This window comes from Myxocyprinus asiaticus, chromosome 18 (genome assembly GCF_019703515.2).
Source record: "Myxocyprinus asiaticus isolate MX2 ecotype Aquarium Trade chromosome 18, UBuf_Myxa_2, whole genome shotgun sequence".
NCBI classification, from domain to species: Eukaryota; Metazoa; Chordata; class Actinopteri; order Cypriniformes; family Catostomidae; genus Myxocyprinus; species Myxocyprinus asiaticus.
In genome coordinates, this window is record NC_059361.1 from 4,490,816 (window position 1) to 4,513,471 (window position 22,656).

General features: G+C 36.2%; 1 protein-coding gene and 1 long non-coding RNA gene across 3 annotated transcripts in view; one reads left to right on the forward strand and one right to left on the reverse strand.

Moving 5' to 3' along the window:
- The window catches only part of LOC127456283 (CD9 antigen-like), a 43,038-nt gene that overhangs the window by 2,198 nt on the left and 18,184 nt on the right, over positions 1 to 22,656 (forward strand). The window contains exon 1 of one of the 2 annotated variants that reach the window (XM_051724698.1): positions 4,594 to 4,814. The exons of the other annotated variant lie outside the window; for it this stretch is intronic. Coding sequence (XP_051580658.1) covers positions 4,749 to 4,814 — 66 coding nt within the window. The 5' untranslated portion in view covers positions 4,594 to 4,748. Of the gene's footprint in view, positions 1 to 4,593; positions 4,815 to 22,656 lie in introns of those variants that run through there. 2 annotated transcript variants of the gene reach the window in all.
- Positions 8,495 to 10,901, reverse strand: LOC127456292 (uncharacterized). The gene is made up of 4 exons (XR_007899814.1): positions 10,745 to 10,901; positions 10,347 to 10,494; positions 8,938 to 9,132; positions 8,495 to 8,693 (listed from the first exon to the last, which is right to left on the reverse strand). It is a non-coding gene; the product is annotated as an uncharacterized LOC127456292 (long non-coding RNA).

Sequence of the window (22,656 nt, forward strand, 5' to 3'; positions counted from 1 at the left end):
TCACTGCAAAACATACTATTGTTATCAAGTGTTTTTGTCTTGTTTTCCATTTAAAACTGTCTAAAAGTCCTCAAAACAAGATACATTTACTTGAGAAGCAACATATGAGATATTTAGACTTGCTTTATGAGAATGTGTCTTAAATATAAGTGTATTTTGTATATAAAGGAGTTTTAGATATTTATAGTGGAAAACACGCCAAAACAAAAACAAATCAAAAATGTATTTTGTTGCAGTGTATAATGGGGCGAAGACTACCCTCTCTCACCTTTCCGTTCACTTCAATCCATCTTTAACTCACAAAAAAACAAACTCTCTCTTATTAATAAAGCTGCGATAAGAAATGCACAGTGGCATATATATTATGATTAAATAAGTCGTGAGCCATCACGTTATAATCTAGCTGCTTTAAGTGCATGCTCGAGGGACGAGCGTCCCGTGACAGAGTGTGCATCAGCTGGGTGCAGTTTCAATCTCTCCCTCTTAGATCGGGACATTCACACAACTCACAGAGGTGCTGACCGCACAGAGAAATGCCAGTTTCGGAGTTTGTAGTTATTTACATGATCTGTTTCCGTATTATTTGAACTTTAATAAAGCTATAACGCATTAAATATAATTGCATTTAAGGTGTTTCCTTTAAAGAGCTCCAGCTCTTTATTCCATAACGAGAGTGCTTCTGTATTTACTTATTTTGTATTTTTGCATTATAATTCCCTCATACTTTGCGATCTACATCACCTGAAGCTGTGAAAGTTTAGAGAGCATCTGGACTGTGAGCTGTGTAATTCTTCCTCTCCTCATTCAGGCATGAACTGCAGTGCTGCTCTCACGCGTCATCATTAGAGTTTAATGTGATCTCATGTTACGTTAAACGAGCATCAAACGACTATTCGACAATGAACATTTTTGTTGACAATTTTTTATTGTCGACTAATCGTTTCGGCCCTATTCTCTAATGACCCTAAACACTTTTAGTACTTAAACTATTTTTGTGTGTTACATTATTTATAAGAGAGAGATGTAGGAATACGTAAGAGGTGTGGGCACAACTCCAAAAAATGGATGAGGTACATGGGGTGAAATGAGGTCAGAGGTCACTAAAGACCCGAGGTATGCATTTAAGGGTTAAATCATAAACTAACGTTTGATAGACTCAATCAATTGAATATATAAAATATAGCTAGTGATAAACAGTATTCAACTAAATTTTTATTTCACTACAAAAACAGAACAACTAAACGCTGAATGGGGACTTCTGGGAACACGATTTTGGGCAATGATTCGATCGTTGTTTTGAACCTGTTCATTGAAGTGATTTGTCTGAGTGAATCTATTCACTAAAATGAATTGGATGTTAAATCTTGCACATGGTAAACTCGACCTGGTGCCGCATGTGTGTGTCCCGAGGGTTTATGTGAGCACTCATGGCCTAGATTGTCTGTAATCTGCAGGTTTATTTATAGACAGAGTATGATAATCCCTCGAACCCTTAAACAAACTCACTTTAAACTGCATTTGCTGTGGGGTATTTGAGAGATGAGAGATTTACACACTTTGACGTTGTATTTCTTAGTGTGTGTGTGTGTAAGATTTAGTCATATTAATTTGCTCTCTGTAAATATTGTACCTGCATTTGTTAGCACCTCCTTACACACACAAGCACCAGTAAGTCTGTTGCTCTAATAAGGTTTGGGATCTTCCAGTGACTTCATTGCCGACTACGATCTGTCTGTTGACCAAAGATTTCAGCAGGGGTCATTGACAAAAAAGATCATCTTTAAATCTTTTAAAAAAAATAGTTTAAAACACAAATGTCAAGTTTGTAGAAATGTAATGTTTGAATAATATTTATAGCCTTTTCTACAAAAAATATTTAATGACTTTAAAAGTGTCAAGTGGTGTAACTATCAAGTAAAAGGTATTAAAATAATTTCCATGCACCTTGAATACATGAGTGTCCACAACTTTGTCATTAATTAATTTAAAAAAAATATATATATATGTACACTGGCGGCCAAAAGTTTGGAATAATGTACAGATTTTGCTGTTTTGGAAGGAAATTGGTACTTTAATTCACCAAAGTGGCATTCATCTGATCACAAAGTATAGTCAGGACATTACTGATGTAAAAAACAGCACCATCACTATTTGAAAAAAGCCATTTTTGATCAAATCTAGACAGCAGTCATCACTCCAACACCTTATCCTTGAGTAATCATGCTAAATTGATCATTTGGTACTAGAAAATCACTTGCCATTATATCAAACACAGCTGAAAGCTATTTGATTCGTTAAATGAAGCTGAACATTGTCTTTGTGCTTGTTTTTGAGTTGCCACAGTATGCAATAGACTAGCATGTCTTAAGGTCAATATTAGGTCAAAAATTGCCAAAAAACTGCAGATTTCATATAAAGGTGTACACTACAGTCTTCAAAGTCAAAGGACAACTGACTCTAACAAGGACAGAAAGAGATGTGGAAGACCAGATGTACAACAAGAGGATAAGTACATCAGAGTCTCTAGTTTGAGAAATAGACACCTCACATGTCCTCAGCTGACAGCTTCATTGAATTCTACCCGCTCAACACCAGTTTCATGTACAACAGTAAAGAGAAGACTCAGGGGTGCAGGCCTTATGGGAAGAATTGCAAAGAAAAAGCCACTTTTGAAACAGAAAAGCAAAAAGAAAAGGTTAGAGTGGGCAAAGAAACACAGACATTGGACAACAGATAATTGGAAAAGAGTGTTATGGATCTTAACCCCATTGAGCTTTTGTGGGATCAGCTAGACTGTAACGTGCGTGAGAAGTGCCCGACAAGACAGACACATCTATGACAAGTGCTACAGGAAGTGTGGGGTGAAATGTCACCTGAGTATCTGGACAAACTGACAGCTAGAATGTCAAGGATCTGCAAAGCTGTCATTGCTGCACGTGGAGGATTTTTTGATGAGAACTCTTTGAAGTAGTTTAAGAAGTTCTGAAATGTTTTTTCAAATTGTAATAGTAATTTTTCACATTATTAATGTCCTGACTATACTATTGTGATCAGTTGAATGCCACTTTGGTGAATGAAAGTACCAATTTCTTTCCATAAGAGCAAAATCTGTACATTATTCCAAACATTTTGCCACCAGTGTGTATATATATATATATATATATATATATATATATATTTCAAGTGTTTTTTTTTTAATTTTTTATCTCAAGTCATGAATATAAAGAAGATTTCTCTGGATTAATCCATATAAATTACACAAAATTTGCATTTTGATGAAATGTAAAAAAAATAAAATAAAAATAAAAATCACACACTCCTGAGGATCTTAAGAGGTCCTCTGTTTTATTTTAATTTTTTACATGACAACAAAATGGCAACTTATGTTAGTTACACCACCTGACTCTGATTTGGGTGGACATTTTTTTTAAATATTAATATTTTAAAACAGTTTCACTGTTTATTTTTTAAGAAATAATAACAAAAGATTATTCTGCACAACTTTTTTTTTTTTTTTTTTTTATTTTATTTTTTTTAAGAATTTCTGTTTCCGGACTGTTACACCACATGACATTTTTGACTCTAAGAAAGAAAGAAAAAAATGACTTGGAACTCAGTAATTGAAAACATATTCATCATAGTAGGGGTGTAGGCTATACAAGTAATTGTTTTGTGTAAATTTCATTTTTAATGTATTTTTTAATAACAACAGATCTGAACAAAAAGCATGAGTGTCACATCACTGACCCATATCTTGTTTGTTAGGGAGTGTGTTTGACAAGATAAAAGGAGAAAAAATATAAAACTGTACCATTCTATTTACATTTTCTGTTTAACACTGTCAAGAATATGTTCAGGTCTTATTTTACCCCCAAATCAAAAGAAAAATAGAGAGTTTTTGCATTGTGACATTATTTTCTTAACAGTTATGTGCAGGTAGGCTTTCTGTTGTTGTTTCAGTTAGAACAGTCTGAAGAACCTTCGAAAAACCCCATAGACTTGCATTGACGTAATATTCAAATGAGCCAAAACTCTATTTTAAACTTTCAGGCAAGCCTTTGTCAAGCCCCCAACATCAAAAGTTTTGACAAACTTTACCGATCTAGTTTCAGTTGTAGTACTTGCGCACATGGTAGTATCAGTTGTACTGAATTTAATTATCTAAAATCAACTGTGTCTTGACAGGATGCTTTTCATTACAGTTCTACAGATGACAATGCAATTATTTAACATTATAGTTATGAAAATTTAATTGGAAAATGTGCTTAATAGTCATGAAAATGCTAAAAAGTCTTCATTTTCTTTATGCAAAATATTTCTTATTTTATTTTGGGTGAAATTTGAACTGAAAATTTCTTTGGTAGATTCGCCCGACTAAACCTGAAAGCTTAAGATCTGATCTGAATTCAAAGGCAAGTCACCTGCATAAGCATGCTGGCCCTGAGCTGAATACACATGCACACACACACACACACACACACAGACTACCCGCTGAAAGCTCCTTCCATTCACACACACAGAGAAGATTGCGCAAACTACAGACACCTTCGTTTTCAAACAAAGGGAGGAAGTGTGTTAAGGACAAACACATTTGTGAGCAAAGTTTGTTATATAAGTTTCTTTCAGATTAATAGTTTTTAGTTTCACTTGCACAGGTACATTTTATTTAAATACACACAAAACGCACACAAAGTTCTGCTGACATTGTTTTTTTCCCTGAAAACAAAAGTGACTTGGACAGTAGCAAAATGGGAGTTGATGGATGTTCCAAAGGTGTAAAATACCTAATGTTTCTCTTCAACTTTCTCTTCTGGGTAGGGACATCTGCATTTTGTGTCATTGTGAGAAAGAAGCATGTCAACATTCATCTGTAAATGTTAGTTTTGTGTTTTCATGTTGCGCTGTGTGTGGAATGGGGAAGAGAGTGTGAATGTAGTCGTCGTGGGATGTTGTTTTTATGTTTAGCTAAGCACTGGCATTGAGATTTGGAACTGTTTTTGGACCTTTACATTTTCAAATGAAAGAATTAGGTCAGAGAGAATGAATCAAAGAGTGGGACCTGGACCTTTTATAATGAAACCGTTACATTCAGTTAGTGAGGAGGACATGACTAGAAAGATAAATAAGTCGCATGAGATGATAAGAAACATGCCTTTAGCCTTAAGGGGAGAGGGGGTAAGATGAGCCGATTTTTACATATGTTATCTCCTGTACAAGGAAAAAATTAGGCAGAGGTAAAATAAATCGAGCTACCTTTATTTACCTTTATAAGGTGTCTGCTATCACTTGATGTTATAAAAATTAGTCTGTGACAAATCCGCAAACAACTGACCTTTTAAAAAGATGTGATCCATTGGGTCAACTTGCCCTATGTTGGGGTTAAGCTGCTCCTGGTCAGTGGGTAAGATGAGCCATCTGGGGGTAAGTTGACCAACTGAATTTTTCCAGTGATGCACTGCTTAAAATTCCACAAATTATTTATTATCTCTAAATTCTAATCGATTTATTTATTAATTATAATCTCCTACAGTACTTCACTCTTGTTTCCTTTAACACTGAGGATTGTTATTGCATGTAAATGATGGAACGATGTTTTTATACAGTCAGTTGTTCACTAAAAACAACAAAAAAAGAAACATTTTATTCTAATCACACATAGAGGCGCTAAAGGTCAACTGGAAATTTAAGGTCAACCGGTTGAGTGAACGCTGGCGCATTTTTGGCTGCTGCTACTCACAGGTTTAATGTTTTAAAGTTTGCTGTATATTGGTTTATTCGTCCATCGATTACTTTGGGCCACTTATTTTATGACGCTTACCTGTTCCCGTCCTGTGGCTGGCCATTCTTCCAACATCAGATCTCGGGGCTTGGATGTTTGCAGTTTTCTGCTGCTGCTGACCGAGTTGCTGACATGGGGGTTTGCCGTTCTGCTGGGCCGTTTGGCATGGTTATGGTCCAGTTTGGTCGCTTGTCTCCTGCCTCTCCGTAGATCCCTTTCACTGCTGTTTGGCTGGCCCGCTGTGGTGCTGATGAGACTTTGCCATGTGGTTCTTCAAGCAGCTGTAATGGATTATTTTATTTTCCACCCTCATCAGTGCCGCTCAGTGTTGGGTGTAATGCATTACAAAGTAATTAAATACTGTAATTAAATTACTTTTTCCATTGAAAAATGTAAAGTAAGTGATTAAATTTTTCAGTAATTTAATTAGTTATTTCTGATGTAATTGTGTTAAATACTGTATAGACTCTAGAACAATTCTATATAAACAATAGTGAATTTTAAATCGAAATTAACGTCTAATGTTAAAATGTATGTTTTCTAATTTAACGCTGCCCCCTTAAATTCTTTGGCCAGTTCATGAATAATTTATTTGATTTTATTTGATTTATTTGAAAGAATTATAAGAACAGTTTCATGTCTATCCTTGTATTTTTCATCTGGTCGAGGTTGATCAGGGTTTTAGAAAGTAATAAGTAATGCAATTACATTTCAGACAGAGTAATTAATACAGTAATTTAATTACACTGTAGATTTTATACACAACACTGGTGTCACTCCACGACTGACATATTCGGTCTTCATATAAGCTTCTACACTCTAAAAAATGCTGGGTTAAAAATAACCATTGCTGGGTTATTTATTTTAACCAGTGTGCTGGGTTGTTTCTTGACACGATGCTGGGTTAAAGCGACTACTTTTTAAAGGTTCTTTATTTTAGATAATCTACTACTAAAAATAGTAATAAGCATGTTATGCTTATTTAAAAACATGTTTAAAAAAAAACACGTTTCACAAAAATTCAAATAAACAACAGTATACATGTACAATATGAAAATATTTTATTTAATTAGTAAATGGCCAGCAAAAATGATCATTTTATTCTGAACCAGGCAGAAAATTAAAAAAACTATTAAAAAAACTTTTGGATGACAAAATAATAGCAAATAGTTATTTTACAGAATATCAAGTTAAATAAATACTATCAATATTTGTATTTAACATTTAATTTATTTAGTCCAGCATCAAATAATTCAAACAGTGTTTAATTAAATTTTCGGATCAAGGCAGTGCTTTAATTATTAAGAATGTACATTAATTACTAAATTGTAGCAAATCAATTCACAATACACCAAATAAATAAATAAATAAAAATAGATACATACATGGATACAAAATACCTGCATTAGTTAGTTTAATAAACAATTTAGTCCTCAGCTGCATAAATGGAGGCACGCAAAAAGCGAAATTGTTGAATTTTCGGAACCAGGCATCTCATAAACTACCTGCTGCAAAAACTCCCAGGCAAGGGCACACTGTTTTGGAAAGTGGGTGTCAAAGCTAAAAAAGGACTTAAAACAAACATCTACTTGCCTACATCTTTGCTCTTCTAGGGCTTCCCCATTCACCACCACGAAAAACTGTCCACCAACTCCAAGTTCTAAGACAAATGGGAAGGGCTTCTCCTCCCTCTGTTTTAGTAGGTACTGCACCATGTTGGTTCCAGACTAAATAAGAAAATAACATCAAACATTAGTGCATGTACTCCTTACCAAAAAATTGTTACAGGTTTAGTGCACTTGATGAACAGCTGTAATTGTAATGGTGTTGTTTTCACATGTTCTACTTACTGGTTGTACATCAATGAAAGAGGTTCTGGCTTCCTCAATAGTTGGCCGGAAGGTTTTGTTGCCAATCTTGTACACTGATGGTGGAATGATCTGTGGTAAAATTGTCAGTGCCATGGTGCCTTTGGTATCTAAAAGGAGATAAAAGTTAATTTCAGTGATCCGATCACAAGCGATCAGCACTAAATACAGGTGTAAATGGGGCCCAAAATGGTTTGTAACTGGATCACAAAAAGCATATACTATATGGAGGTCATCAAAAACACAAGTGACCACATCACATTTTAGGTGTAAACACTAGTCCATCCTCAGTGCGTCCTGGACAGTAGCTAAAATACACCTCTCAGCTCCTAAACAACCGCTGCACTAATAAGAATTTTAAATGTTGCTGGTTTTGTGTGGCTTTAAAGGAATAGTTCACCAAAAAGATCTACTACTTTCACAGTTTTCTCATCCTCATGCCATCTCAAACTCATGTGACTTTCTTACTTCTGCAGAACACAAAGATATTTTGAAGGAGATGTCTGTTTGTCCTTTTAATACAAGTCAATGGGGTCCGAAACATTCAAGTTCCAAAATTGACCTAAAGGCAACATGAAGGTAATCCATACCTTCCAGAGTCCAGTGGTTTAATCCTCGTCTTCTGATTCAATAGCTTTGTGTAAGAGACAGACCAAAATGTAACTTCTTTTTTCCAGGGCTCCAGATTGCAACAACATTTTTCAACTGGTGCGACAATTTTGTTATAGTTGGCACACATCAACAATAATTTGTGTTTTGCAGAGGAATTAAAGTTATTTGAGTTTGAGCTAAACAGCATTTTAGTGTTTTTAAAAAGTGAGAAAAGAGAAGATCAAGAAGGGGCAAGTACTTTTAATGCAACTGTTTCTTCTGCATTTGATTTTACATAATTACTAACCTGCAGACATGTTGTCTAAATTCAGTAAATCCATTTGTCGTCCATCTCTTTTAGCAAAGGCCAGGATCTTGTCAGCAAAGTCAGGCAACCAGGATGAGCACAATTTGTCAGCAGCATCGGGGTGAAGTACACTAAAGTCTTGAGATATCTGTAGTTGGAAATTATGATTATGACAATTATGATTATAACGTCATAGAATTTTAGTGATAAATTCAATTTTTTTTTTATTGTATTTTTATTTTACTCAGTTTTTTAAAGTGATGAAAGTGAGGCTGGGACTTTATCACATGATTAATGTTATTACAGTTATTATTAAATCAAAATTAAAATTCATCTGCTTCAATCTACTGGGCAACAGAGCGAAAAAGACACTGAGGTTATATTGCATTTACCATGCCTGGGGTATCCATTAGACGAGGGAACTCTGATAAAATCTCAGATATTGGTTTGGAGCTGTTCTGGCGAATCCAGTGAGCCCTAAAAAGAGCAGTTGCTTTCATATACTGCTCAACCTGGTCCTGTGGTCTGGTATTGTTTTTTTAGCCATTCTTTTAATTGAATTGCTCTCTCAGAAGACAAAGTTGATGCTGTTGAGAGGTAAGTTGGCAATGTGAAAAGTCATACTGGTTAATTTACATCAGCTGTATATGTACAGTGCCCTCCACAAATATTGCCACCCTTGGTAAATATGAGCAAAACAGGCTGATAATCCTCTTGCTCTTTCTTTCAAATATTCACAAAAATCTAACCTTTAAGTCAAGTAAAATGATTGAAAAATCAAAGTAAATAAATGTGGGGGGGAAATCCACAATATAATTTTACTGGAGTATAAATATGAGGTGACACACAGGCCAGATTTCTACAGTCATAGAATACAGTATTGATGTGCAAAAAAAGGTTGCTGAGCTGCACAAATCAGGACATCTCTAAGTAAGAATAAGTAAGAAGTTTATATCTACTGGTAATGTTAATAATGAGAATGGAAAAGGACATGTGTCAGTATTGACCCCAAACATAGTGAGGAGAATAGTTTGAGTGGCTAAATAATCTCCAAGACGAGAGTCATGGCAGAAGCAGGTAATCACACAAGCCCGTTCATTCGCTCGCTCTCTCGCACACACGCACCCATGTTACCCCAATAACTGATTAAAAGCACCATTATTATTTCTAAAGTGACACTATCAACTAGCTATGAAGACTTGTGCCACATTACACGGCAAAACAAATATATATATTTTTTTACCCAGTATTTTTGTCCTGTTTTACTGTAAAAAATATCTAAACATTCTTAAAACAAAATTTCTTGTCAAGCAAAATGGCATAAGATAGTAAGTCTTGTTTTCAGAGAAATCTGACTTTATTCTTACAACAAGAAAAATAATCTGCCAATGAGGTTAAGAAAAATAAACTTGTTTTCCCAGTGAATTTAAGTTGATTTTTCTTACCCCATTAGCAAATAGTTTTCTCTCATAACAAGACATAATATCTTATCTAAAGCATTTTTCTTGCCAAGTAAATTTATGTTGTTATAAGAATGTTTAGGAACTTTTACTTGAAAGAAAAAAAAACAAAAATAAAAAATAAATAAATAAAAAGACTTGTTGTCTACCACCTCTGGTTGTGCATTTGTTTTTCAATAATTCAATGGATCATTATCAATTATTCCTTAAATTACTTGAAGGTTATATTTTAAATATTTTAATGAAAGACTAAGAATATAGACAGGAAAGACATGTTTCCACAGCTTGATTTCCTTATAATTACCAAGGGTGCTGTAGTTGTTTATAAGCAGAAGTCTTACTAGGAATGAAAGTCAACCTCTCCTCACAGACAGGCACTACGGAGGGCTGTGTTCATAGTCTCCACATCCTCTTTCTTATATTGCGAAGGCGCTCCTCAAGAAATCCTGTGGAAGGCCTGTGTTTTCGCCCCTGGCTGAACCAGGCCTCCTGAAAGATAATGTTTGTTGTTGTTGTTGTTGTTGTTGTTATATAATGTTTCAAAATCTACACAGTATCATTTGCAACCTTAAATCCCCAATGTGCAAAAAACACCAGTAATGGTGGACTCACATAAAAATAAAAAATCATAAAAGAGAACGAAAAGTTGACCAGTATAACTCAATATAACAGAAAAGTTAAATGACGGCTGAGATGGATCATGTCGGTCAGCAGAATAAAATAAGATGAATATACTCACAAAGCCATTTCCTTCAGGGTCACGGAGACGGGGAAATGTCTCTACTAGAGACATGGCCATTGCCTTTTTGGTCTCTGTTGATGGTCTGTATTATGATTGCCAAATAAGAAAGAAAAACATTGTTTCAAAATAGATAGTCTCATTCTGTCTTGATTTGGGTGAAAATACATGCAAATAGAACTTATTTATACTCGCGTTTCACCATATTTCTCAATAAGATAAGAAACAGTAATTCGCACCATTGCACGCCTTTGCTTGGTGGTAATTTTATTACTCTCTAGACTCTCCACAATGGAGGGTCCATGTGGTGCTTTCATCAGTATTGCACGGATATCCTGGTACATAGCAGAGTTGTCAGTAAACTACAGTATCTTACTGAATGCAAATAGGAAATGTTACTTTACAAAAAGGTACTGACAACAAATTAAAAATAGTTGTCAGTAGTCATGCTTTTCGTAGTTGTCAGGAAACATACAAACGTGTCATCTGGAAAAAGATTAAGAACAAATGTTGGCTGTGTATTTTCCGATGCAGTGTTGGGCTGTGCAATTTCAGATGCAGTGCTGTGATGTGGTGGGATACTGTTCTACAGAAAAAATAAAAAAAATAAAAACAATGTTTTGGCAAATATAATATACAGTATTCTATATAAAAATATAAGTTAACTTAATGCATTTAAAATGAACTGAGAAATTGATAAGGAATACTTGGAAGTACAAATAATATTTCATATTGCACTTTTTGACTCGCACAACTGCCAAGCCTGAAATGTGCACAAATTCTATGTCAAAGGTCTACTGGTCCTGACCCGTCTCCATAGCTGGCTTGTGGACATAGGCGCCTCTGGTTTCACAGAACTCTATGCATGCTTGGAGCTAGATAATGATGAAGCTTGCCTCCAACAAAAAAATATCTTCCCCTACCTAGACTGTATTTGTTTGACAAAATGTAAACTGATTTTCTAAATAATGTTTTAAAAGCCTTCAATAACACTAAACACTAAGAAAACTTTATTTGGATTAAACCAGATATGGTTAGATTATATGGAATTAAATGACATTATATTTGACCATTTTAAACAATAACTGATTTCAATTTTTTTCAGACCATTACAACACCCTGTATCGGAGAGACACATAAAAACAGTCATCATTCTTTCTGAATGACTGAACTGTATGAACAGGATGATGATCAGTCAGATCAGTGACATCAATACATGTGATGGCACGAGTGTGTTGCACAGCAAAGGCAAATAAATGCCTTTCAAATCCAACAGTGACTAACTTCTCAATCACTAATATGAATTTGGAGTTAAAAGCCAAGCAGTGTCTTATACATCCAAAATGTGGGTCACCATTTGAACAGTAAGACACAAACACTGTCATACCTGGCCTATATGTTGTTCCCTTAAGTTTTACCAAGGCTGGCACATACACCTCTGTGTATGATGGAATATTTTCCAAGCCTCCTTGGATTTCATCACTTCTCTCAAGATCAGCGAGAATAGTGCTGTGACCTTGGCCCACTTCAACATTGTGATCAAAGACACCTCCAGAAAAGAAATTGTAACACAACATTACTTGATGTCTAATGGCCATCGTCTTACAGATATTCCTGAAGTTGCACGTGATATGGCTTACGCGTTTAAAGAAGCCATGCTTCGCTTCAAATCGCATAGTCCAAAACTGCACCAATGGCCCAAACTGTCTTATGGCTCTTGGATAATGCAACATGAAGTGGTGTTTAGGTTTCAGATGTTGATGTGGGTACAACTCAAGAAAGAGAGTATGGTGTTCCTCTATTAGCCACTTCAAGTAGATTGTGCTCTCGACAGTGAGAGATGGAGAAAAAATCAATTCCATGCAGGAAAGAAGGAGAAGCAGTAGCTCCCAGAACCTATTTGACTCTGGGACTAGATCGCCAACCATTAGAGGAAGCAGACTCAAAAGGCACCACATCTGTGCTGCTGTCTGCTTCATGACCCCATCTTTGTTATGCAGGTAATGCTTTGTAATCAAAGTGGGCTTGTTGTGGACATCACTAAAGCCATAGTCAAAGCTTGTGATCCTGTAATTTAGTGTGTCTACAGTGAAGTGTCCTTCCTCAATCAGTGAGTTTATGATCAGCTTCATCTCATAACTCCCTACACCTTCTAAGATGTCATGCATAATGTCTGGCGCCATATTTTTGCTGACATCAAAAAAGTGGAGATCACTGAGGGCACTTGCACGTTTTAGGCCAGTGTCTGAGACACTATCAAGACCAATGTCTCTCTCATTGGACTCAGCAGTTCGGAGAATGCCACGGTCTTCTTTTACCTGTACCCTAAGAACTTCTTTTGGAACACAGCACCACCGGCAAGCATAATTGCTTGCAAAGCTTTCAGTAAATCCAAGAACTGCATTCAGCCCCAAATTATCACCAACAACCTGGCAGATGCTGACTTTTACTGTTCCCTCAAAGGATGATGTTTTGGTATCAACACCCTCTTTCTCTAATGATTTCATGTCCTCCACTATGGGCTTTAAAACGGCATCAATGCCATAGGTTTTGGCATCATCAGTTTTGTAGACTGCCAGCAAAAATAGGGAGGTAAGGCTGGAAAGCAGCTCTTTCGGTAAACATTTGATAGCAAAATACATAAATCCTAATTTGTGGACAGATGTCTTTGAGCCGAGGGGATTCACAGTCTCTACATCATCAATGTAAAGAAGAAGAGGAATAGAGACTTCATGGGAGAACAGGGCATGGTTTTTGCAGAGCTCACCATCACAAAAGTCTTGCAGAGCACCACTGTCTTGCTTCTGCCATGCAACAACCTTAGACATGATGCCTGGCAGTTCAAGTATCTTTTTTAGGAGAGGTCTAAGTGGAATGCGCTGAAACGTGTCACGCACTGAAATTTGCTTAACTGTACCACTGTTGGAATCTGTGTGCTGAACATAGGAAATGCCAGGGAAAGCCTCCTCAACTGGCTGAATGAAGTTGCCAGACTGCATAAAATACTTAATTTGCCTATATTCAGTTTCTAGGCCTTTGAAAGGCTCAGAAGCTACCTCGAATTGACTGTTCAATTCTTGTGCTTCTATGCTTTTGTCTTGTCCAAGATCTTTAAGCAAAGACATTGTTCTTTCCTGAAGCTTGGAGACAATATCAGACAACAGACTTGATGTTTCCTGCACTGTAAAATTAACAGCAGTGAAAGTCTGTGAAGACTTCGATTTCTGTTTAGCCAGGAAAAGAGCTACCCGATCTGTCATATCCTCTTCTTCCAAATCATCCAAATCACAAACCCCACTAAAGTCAGACACATCCTTACAAGAATGTTCTTGAACATCAAGTGCCTCAAATATCAAACTGGGAGCCTGGTCAGAATCACACCTAGCTGAGCTGCTGGTGTCATGGTCATTATTGTGTTGAACTAGGTGCCTTCTGTATGATCTCATATAATAAAAAGTCCTTTGACAACCATTCAGATTGCATTCAAAATGTGTAGAAGCACTGTTAATGCTGTGGACTGCCCTTAAGTGTGTAAAAATTTGTTTCAAGTCAGCTATGCTGGCTTGGCAACGAAAACAGATATATTGCATGTCTAACTTACTAATTTTAGTTCTTGGAAATGTTTTAAACATTTTAGTCGGAGGCCAATTTTTGGGATGAGTGCTGCAATTGTGTTCTCATCCAATAACAAGAAACTGTCATCATCTATCTGCTCATCTGGAAGAAAACAAACAGTAAAAGCAGGCATGGATTACATTATATACATTCTATTGAAACTGAAAAAGATGTTTGTGAATGGTTACCTGCAAATTTTTCAACGAGATACTCAAGATTCCAGTTGGTGAGTTTTTGTTTCACAAAAATGTCCATTGCTGTACAAAAACACAAAGAAACTTCTGATTAGCAATATCTTGACTAGGTTAGCTAGCTACTGCTAACCAAACCTAGCTAGCACTGTTGTGTCTTGCTAGCTAGTTGTTGTTTTTTTATTTTTTTATTTCAGCTGTTCTCAAAGACATGAGGTTGTAATATGCCTAACAATTCAACACTGTCAGGGTTTTTAAGTGTACTATTTCATGTTTAATAAAACATATTGCACCCCTTTTGTGATGATGATGATATGACGTGTATGCTGGTCATTGGTTTTTACACAGCAGGTGCCGGGGTTGCTAGGTTACGGGGGCGGGTACTGCACTTTGGTTGTAGTGAGTCGTCTGCCCAAACCTTACCTTTCTGAATCCTCTTTCCTTGGTTTACTTAACGGTTTCATTGTGGCCTGATATTTTTTCATCTTATCATCGTATAATTTCATCGTTTGATAAGGCTGAAAAACGCAATATGGAAATAACCTGTTTTATACAACCACTAGAGCATTTAAGACGAAAAAATGAATATGTCTAAATAAATAATTAAAAAACTACGTCTTGAAACGCAGTAACCATGGATTAAACTGAATAATTGACGCCGTCCTATTGAATTACTGTCATTAATGGGCACCCGAAGAGTAACGGCCACGACGCGATTACAACCTCAGAGTGTTCATAATTTTTGAATGGTCACTTTTTCCTTAATTATGTAAATCCCAAAAATATAATACTTCTCACTAGTTGAAATAAAGCTAGTTTTATAGATTCATAGCAAAACAAATATCATCACTCACCTTTACTCATATACTGTCCAACGTCGTCCTCCTCTCGACCGTTACGTTTTGGCTTTGAACAGCACGAGGAGATGAGATAACCCAAGCGCTGGGTCAAATATTCCAAGTGCACTTTGTGTCAACCAAGGAACCCAAACGCTGGGTCAATATGAGCCATTACCAATAATATAACCCAGCAAAATAGGTTAAAATACTTAACCCAGCGAATGGGTAGAAAAAATAACCCAGCATTTTTTAGAGTGTATTGACTTTATTTAATTACCAGAATTTATTACGACGTCCGAAATACAGCCATCATCTGAATTTCGTTACAGCAATGCCAAGTCTGTCAGGGCATTCTGGTCCACAAATGCTAGAATGCCTAGAAACACTGGCAGATCTGTAGACCAGTCAGGTCATTTTTATTTGTATAGCGCTTTTCACAACACACATCGTTTCAAAGCAGCTTTACAGAAGATCATGCATTAACAGAAAATGAAACTGTAATATCTATAAAGTCTTAGAGTCATCATTGTGTAGTTTGATTAAATACAATTATGAAGTGTGTATAAAAATAAGTAATTAAATAATAATTGTATTTAGAACCCCAGTGAGCAAGCCGAAGGCGACTGTGGCAAGGAACACAAAACTCCATAAGATGTTGGTTAATGGAGAAAAATAACCATGAATGAAACCAGACTCAATGTGGGGGTCAGTTCCCCTCTGACTAACATCATGAATATAATGCCAATATTACTTATGTATGTGCAGTGCAAGTCATGGTTTAAAATTATTAAACTAAGTAAGTGTTAAGGGTCAGTGTTTAAACAAAGATTTTGTATGAACTGTAAGATTAATGACTAATATCTTTGAAGTCCATCCTGGATTAACTGCAGAAGTTCACATAGATGCAATTGTCCTTGTTAGTTGGCTGATGAAGGGTTTTGTTGGCAGTTAATTGATAGTCTGTGTATTCCATTATAAGAGTGTAGTCCATCAATAGACAAAGGTGATGCAGACAGAGGTCAGTGAGGTGCATCGCAGTTCAACCTGGCCGGTAATTTCGGTGAGGTCTATCCTAAGTCCAAGGTTCAGGCAATGGCATATGAAGTATCCCATGTCTTATGGTTGGAGTTGGCATCAGTTCATCCTCTGAGGTCCATTGTAATAGACTGAAGTGATGTTTGGCTGGCACTGGCAGCATTTTGTTGTTATCACTCAGAGACATGCAGCAGTGGAGTCCGATACAAAGCAGGAATGGAGCTGGATCCAGCCGGTTCTGGTGACCTCAGGATAGGAGTCCCGAGGTTGAGACGGAAACAAATAGAAAAATATTGGCCTAGATGCTGTTACATTTTTTTGCAGATTTATAGATCATAATCATTGTTTCTGGTTCCGGCAGACCTAACTAAAGCAGCCTAATTGTGAGTTTTTCTCTAGAAACTTGTCAGTCAATCATTGTTTTGAGAAATGAAGGCTATACAATGCTTGAAATTGCCAAAAAACTGAAGATTTAGGTGTATGCCTGGCTAAATAGATGAGTCTTTAGTCTAGACTTAAACTGAGTGAGTGTGTCTGCATCTCGAACAGTGTTAGGGAGACTATTTCATAGTTTAGGAGCCAAATAGGAAAAGCATCTACCTCCTTTTGTGGATTTTGATATTCTAGGAACTATTAACAAGCCAGAATTTTGTGATCGTAATGAACGTGATAGAATATAGCGTGGTAGAAGGTCTCTTAAGTACTGTGGAGATAGACCATTCAAAGCTTTGTACGTAGTTAACAGAATTTTAAAATTAATATGAAATTTAACAGGTAGCCAATGTAACGATGATAAAATGGGGCTAATATGATCATATTTCTTGGTTCTCGTCAGCACTCTGGCTGCTGCATTTTGAACCAATTGAAGTTTATTTATTGATCTTGCAGGACATCCTCCCAGTAATGCAGTACAATAATCTAGTCTTGAGGTCATGAATGCATGAATTAGTTTTTCAGCATCAGTAACAGAGAGCATGTGTCGTAACTTAGCAATATTTCTGAGGTGGAAGAAAGCTGTTCTGCAAATATTGGACATTTGATTTTGAAAGGACAGATTGGTATCAAATATAACACATAAGTTATTCGCTGTTGAAGACGATGTAACAGTACATCCATCGAGAGTCAAATTATATTTTAGTGGCTTATTTTTTAGAGGTTTTTGGTCCAATAACTAGTACCTCTGTTTTGTCGGAATTGAGTAGAAAGCAAATTTCTGGCCATCCAATCATTTGATTTCATTGATACACTCTGTTAATTTGGAATTTCACTCTGCTAATTTGAAATTCCGTCAGGTTTCGAAGAAATATAAAGTTGGGTATCAATTGCATAACAGTGGAAACTTATTCAATGATTCCTGATAATATCTCCCAGGGGAAGCATATACAAGGAGAAAAGCAGAGACCCTAAAACTGATCCCTGTGGCACTCCATACTTTACTTTTGTTTGGTTTGACAATTCCTTGTTTACACAGACAAAGTGGTAGCAATCTGATAAATAGGACCTAAATCATGCTAATGCAACTCCACTAATGCCAACATAATTCTCAAGCCTATTCAAGAGAATGTCTTGATCTATTGTGTCCAATGCAGCACTAAGATCTAAAAGCACTAGAAGAGAAATGCAGCCGTGATCAGATGATAAGAGCAAGTCATTTGTAACTCTGATAAGTGCAGTCTCTGTACTATGATGGGGCCTAAATCCTGACTTAGATTGTTCATATATACCATTTCTCTGTAGAAATGAACATAATTGGGAGGACACTACCTTTTCTAGTATTTTCAACATAAATGGGAGATTTGAAATCGGTCTATAATTAGCCAATTCGCCAGGATCAAGTTGTGTCTTCTTAATAAGAGGTTTGATAACTGCCATTTTAAAGTTTCTTGGGATACGTCCTAAGGATAGCGAGGAGTTAAGAAGAGTTTCTGAGATTACAGGGAATACAGGTATTCCCTGTAATCTCAGAACCTCTTCTTAATATTAACTCCTCAGATTTATACATTTGTTTAAATTACGCAGCTCATCCACGCTAAGATGCATCCTTTAGCGGTTTAATAAATCACATTAGGACATGTCATGATTTTAATTTGATTAATTATCCATTTCAGTGTACAGGGCGTAACAAAGCATGCATTCAAAATAAGTCTGTGAGCATTTTAAAGCAGTCGTGTGTCAGTCATACTGCGCGTTGGTACCGGATAGAGTCGGTGCTCAGTACTGCAGAAACACTGGTATTGCTACATCTTTTTTATTTTAGTATCGACTTGGTACCGAAGTACCGGTACTTTTGACAACACTAGTACCATTTAAGCACATGTTCTACATATCAATATAAATACTTATAAATAGTACAAATTATGCAAGTAAACAAGAAAAATAAAACGACAATATATATGCAACATAATTTCAAGACAGAATTTAAAAAAATTACAAAAGCTAAAATGTGTCGAATTGTACCTAGAAGGGTTGCCTAGAAGGTTCCTTTATAATTAAGAGCATTAGTTGAGAGATTATTTCTTTTATATGTAAGCAAAATTGACATTATGACAGAAATCTACCCATATAAATCGATATCGAATCAACTCGAGATCGGAGTCAAACTGAATCGAGAGCTTGTGAATTGGAATTGAATCGGGAAATTTATATCAATATCCAGCCATATAGCATATAGTAAATACCTAAAGTCTTTGCCAGAAAAAGAAAATTCTTTATATCTTCTTTTAACTTCAAACATCACAAAGAGAAAGGTTATTTTGAGGGTCATTGACAAAAAAGTTTGTCCGAGGTGATAAGAAATTGGAAATATTTTAAAAATCTTGTTTAAAACATGTGTCTAGTTTCTAGACATATAATTTGAGTTCATGTTGTTTTTACAAATTGTCTAAAAACATTTACAGCATTTAAACAGATAAATTGATTTAATGACTTGAAAAATGTCATGTGGTGCAACCCTCAAGTAAAATGTATGAAAATAGTTTCCTTGCACCTTGAATACATGAGAGTATACACAACTTCATCATTCATTTTAAAAACGTTTTCAAAGGTTTAAGAATATCATGAATTTGTTAAGTCAAGGATATCAAGATGTTTTCTCATGGTTGAACCAAATGTGCCTTTTCATTCATCAAATGTCAAATATTGATATTTAGTGATATGACAAAATAATCATTTGTTTTTAAATCTTCACTCACAGTCTTGTGGGTCTAATGAGATCTCTGTTTTATGATTTTTGTAAAATGACAACACAATTTCTACCTACATGTTGTTTGCACCACATGACTTTGATTTGGTGGACAACAGTTTTTCAAATATTAATCATATTTTAAAATAAAATTGTTTCACTGCATTCTCTTTAAAAAATAATAATAAAAGATAATTCAGCACAACTCATGCCAACATTTCTTTTTGAAAGAATTTCAGCTTTTAATGAGACATTTTTTTACTTTAAGCCCTAGAAAAAAGATCAAAATGACTTTGAACTCAGTAACTGAAAACATGTTCATCATAGAAGAGGTGTATTCAAGTAATTGTTTTAAGTGAATTGTAATTGTAATGCATTTTTTAATACTTCATTAGATGCGGACAAAAAATGAGCCTCACGTCATTGACCCCGGAACCAATTTGTTTTGATACAAACTTATAGCTACTAAAATCTTTGGCAGAAAAAATCACTCCTTTAGGTCATCTTTTAATTACAATTATTATAAACAGAACAGTTAGTTATTACAACAAATTTGTCTCGGCAAAAACCAGTGGCTCAGCTTTCCCCAGACTGATCGGTTCTTTTTGCCCCATAGTGATGTATTTGGAAAAAAGCACCTAGCTTAGTGCTTCAGGGCTAATGTTGTGCTAATCAAATCTTGGGTATTTGTACAATGGATATACACTATTATGCATGATATGTAAAAATTGAATAAATGTGCTGTGGCACAACAATCAGTAAACCTCAAATGTCAAAAAAAGTTACTTGGCCAGCAAAACAAACTTTTTGTGTAACCCCCCCCCCAAAGAATATGATACTTCCTGCTTACAAGGTCACATGACAAAAATATGTTCAGTTGCCTAGATACACGGGGTTGGTCAACTTACCCAACCTTCCCTAATAAAGTCCACTACTGGCAGCAGATTTTAAATGAAGGGCTAAATGATGATTGGTCAGTGTACTGGCCTGGTTACATCTGTTTGTTTGTTTGTGTGTTTGTACATTTAAATGTTCTTGCTGCCCTTGAACGCACTAAGCTGGCTTGACATTGTCAATAAGCTGCTGCAGTTTTTAATTTTGGGTCAAACCACCAGATGTGTGAGAGAGTCTTGGCAGGGGCATTAAAGTTTCTCTAAAAACGGAAGCCAAACATACAGGTGCATCTCAATAAATTAGAATGTCGTGGAAAAGTTCATTTATTTCAGTAATTCAACTCAAATTGTGAAACTCGTGTATTAAATAAATTCAATGCACACAGACTGAAGTAGTTTAAGTCTTTGGTTCTTTTAATTGTGATGATTTTGGCTCACATTTAACAAAAACCCACCAATTCACTATCTCAAAAAATTAGAATATGGTGACATGCCAATCAGCTAATCAACTCAAAACACCTGCAAAGTTTTCCTGAGCCTTCAAAATGGTCTCTCAGTTTGGTTCACTGGGCTACACAATCATGGGGAAGACTGCTGATCTGACAGTTGTCCAGAAGACAATCATTGACACCCTTCACAAGGAGGGTAAGCCACAAACATTCATTGCCAAAGAAGCTGGCTGTTCACAGAGTGCTGTATCCAAGCATGTTAACAGAAAGTTGAGTGGAAGGAAAAAGTGTGGAAGAAAAAGATGCACAACCAACCGAGAGCACCGCAGCCTTATGATTGTCCAGCAAAATCGATTCAAGAATTTGGGTGAACTTCACAAGGAATGGACTGAGGCTGGGGTCAAGGCATCAAGAGCCACCACACACAGACGTGTCAAGGAATTTGGCTACAGTTGTCGTATTCCTCTTGTTAAGCCACTCCTGAGCCACAGACAACGTCAGAGGCATCTTACCTGGGCTAAGGAGAAGAAGAACTGGACTGTTGCCCAGTGGTCCAAAGTCCTCTTTTCAGATGAGAGCAAGTTTTGTATTTCATTTGGAAACCAAGGTCCTAGAGTCTGGAGGAAGGGTGGAGAAGCTCATAGCCCAAGTTGCTTGAAGTCCAGTGTTAAGTTTCCACAGTCTGTGATGATTTGGGGTGCAATGTCATCTGCTGGTGTTGGTCCATTGTGTTTTTTGAAAAGCAAAGTCACTGCACCCGTTTACCAAGAAATTTTGGAGCACTTCATGCTTCCTTCTGATGACCAGCTTTTTAAAGATGCTGATTTCATTTTCCAGCAGGATTTGGCACCTGCCCACACTGCCAAAAGCACCAAAAGTTGGTTAAATGACCATGGTGTTGGTGTGCTTGACTGGCCAGCAAACTCACCAGACCTGAACCCCATAGAGAATCTGTGGGGTATTGTCAAGAGGAAAATGAGAAACAAGAGACCAAAAAATGCAGATGAGCTGAAGGCCACTGTCAAAGAAACCTGGGCTTCCATACCACCTCAGCAGTGCCACAAACTGATCACCTCCATGCCACACCGAATTGAGGCAGTAATTAAAGCAAAAGGAGCCCCTACCAAGTATTGAGTACATATACAGTAAATGAACATACTTTCCAGAAGGCCAACAATTCACTAAAAATGTTTTTTTTATTGGTCTTATGATGTATTCTAATTTTTTGAGATAGTGAATTGGTGGGTTTTTGTTAAATGTGAGCCAAAATCATCACAATTAAAAGAACCAAAGACTTAAACTACTTCAGTCTGTGTGCATTGAATTTATTTAATACACGAGTTTCACAATTTGAGTTGAATTACTGAAATAAATGAACTTTTCCATGACATTCTAATTTATTGAGATGCACCTGTATATTTCAAGGTTTCTCCATGTTGTGAGAACCACATGACATGGAGACATTAATAGCAAACAGGGAAGTCTCAAACTTCTTACCCAAGAGCACGTGCCAGTTTTGTTTGAATATTTTCATCTCATTTGCTTTGCACATAGGGTTACTCAAGATGGCGCTGAGTATGGCTGCTGCGTTGCGAGCTCCGACACAACATAGTAATGTTTTGTTTGTTTTATTTACAATTCTTATGTTTTTTGTCTTGGATGTTTTCTGCCTTATTGTCTACGACAGACAAACACTTTTGGACATTGGT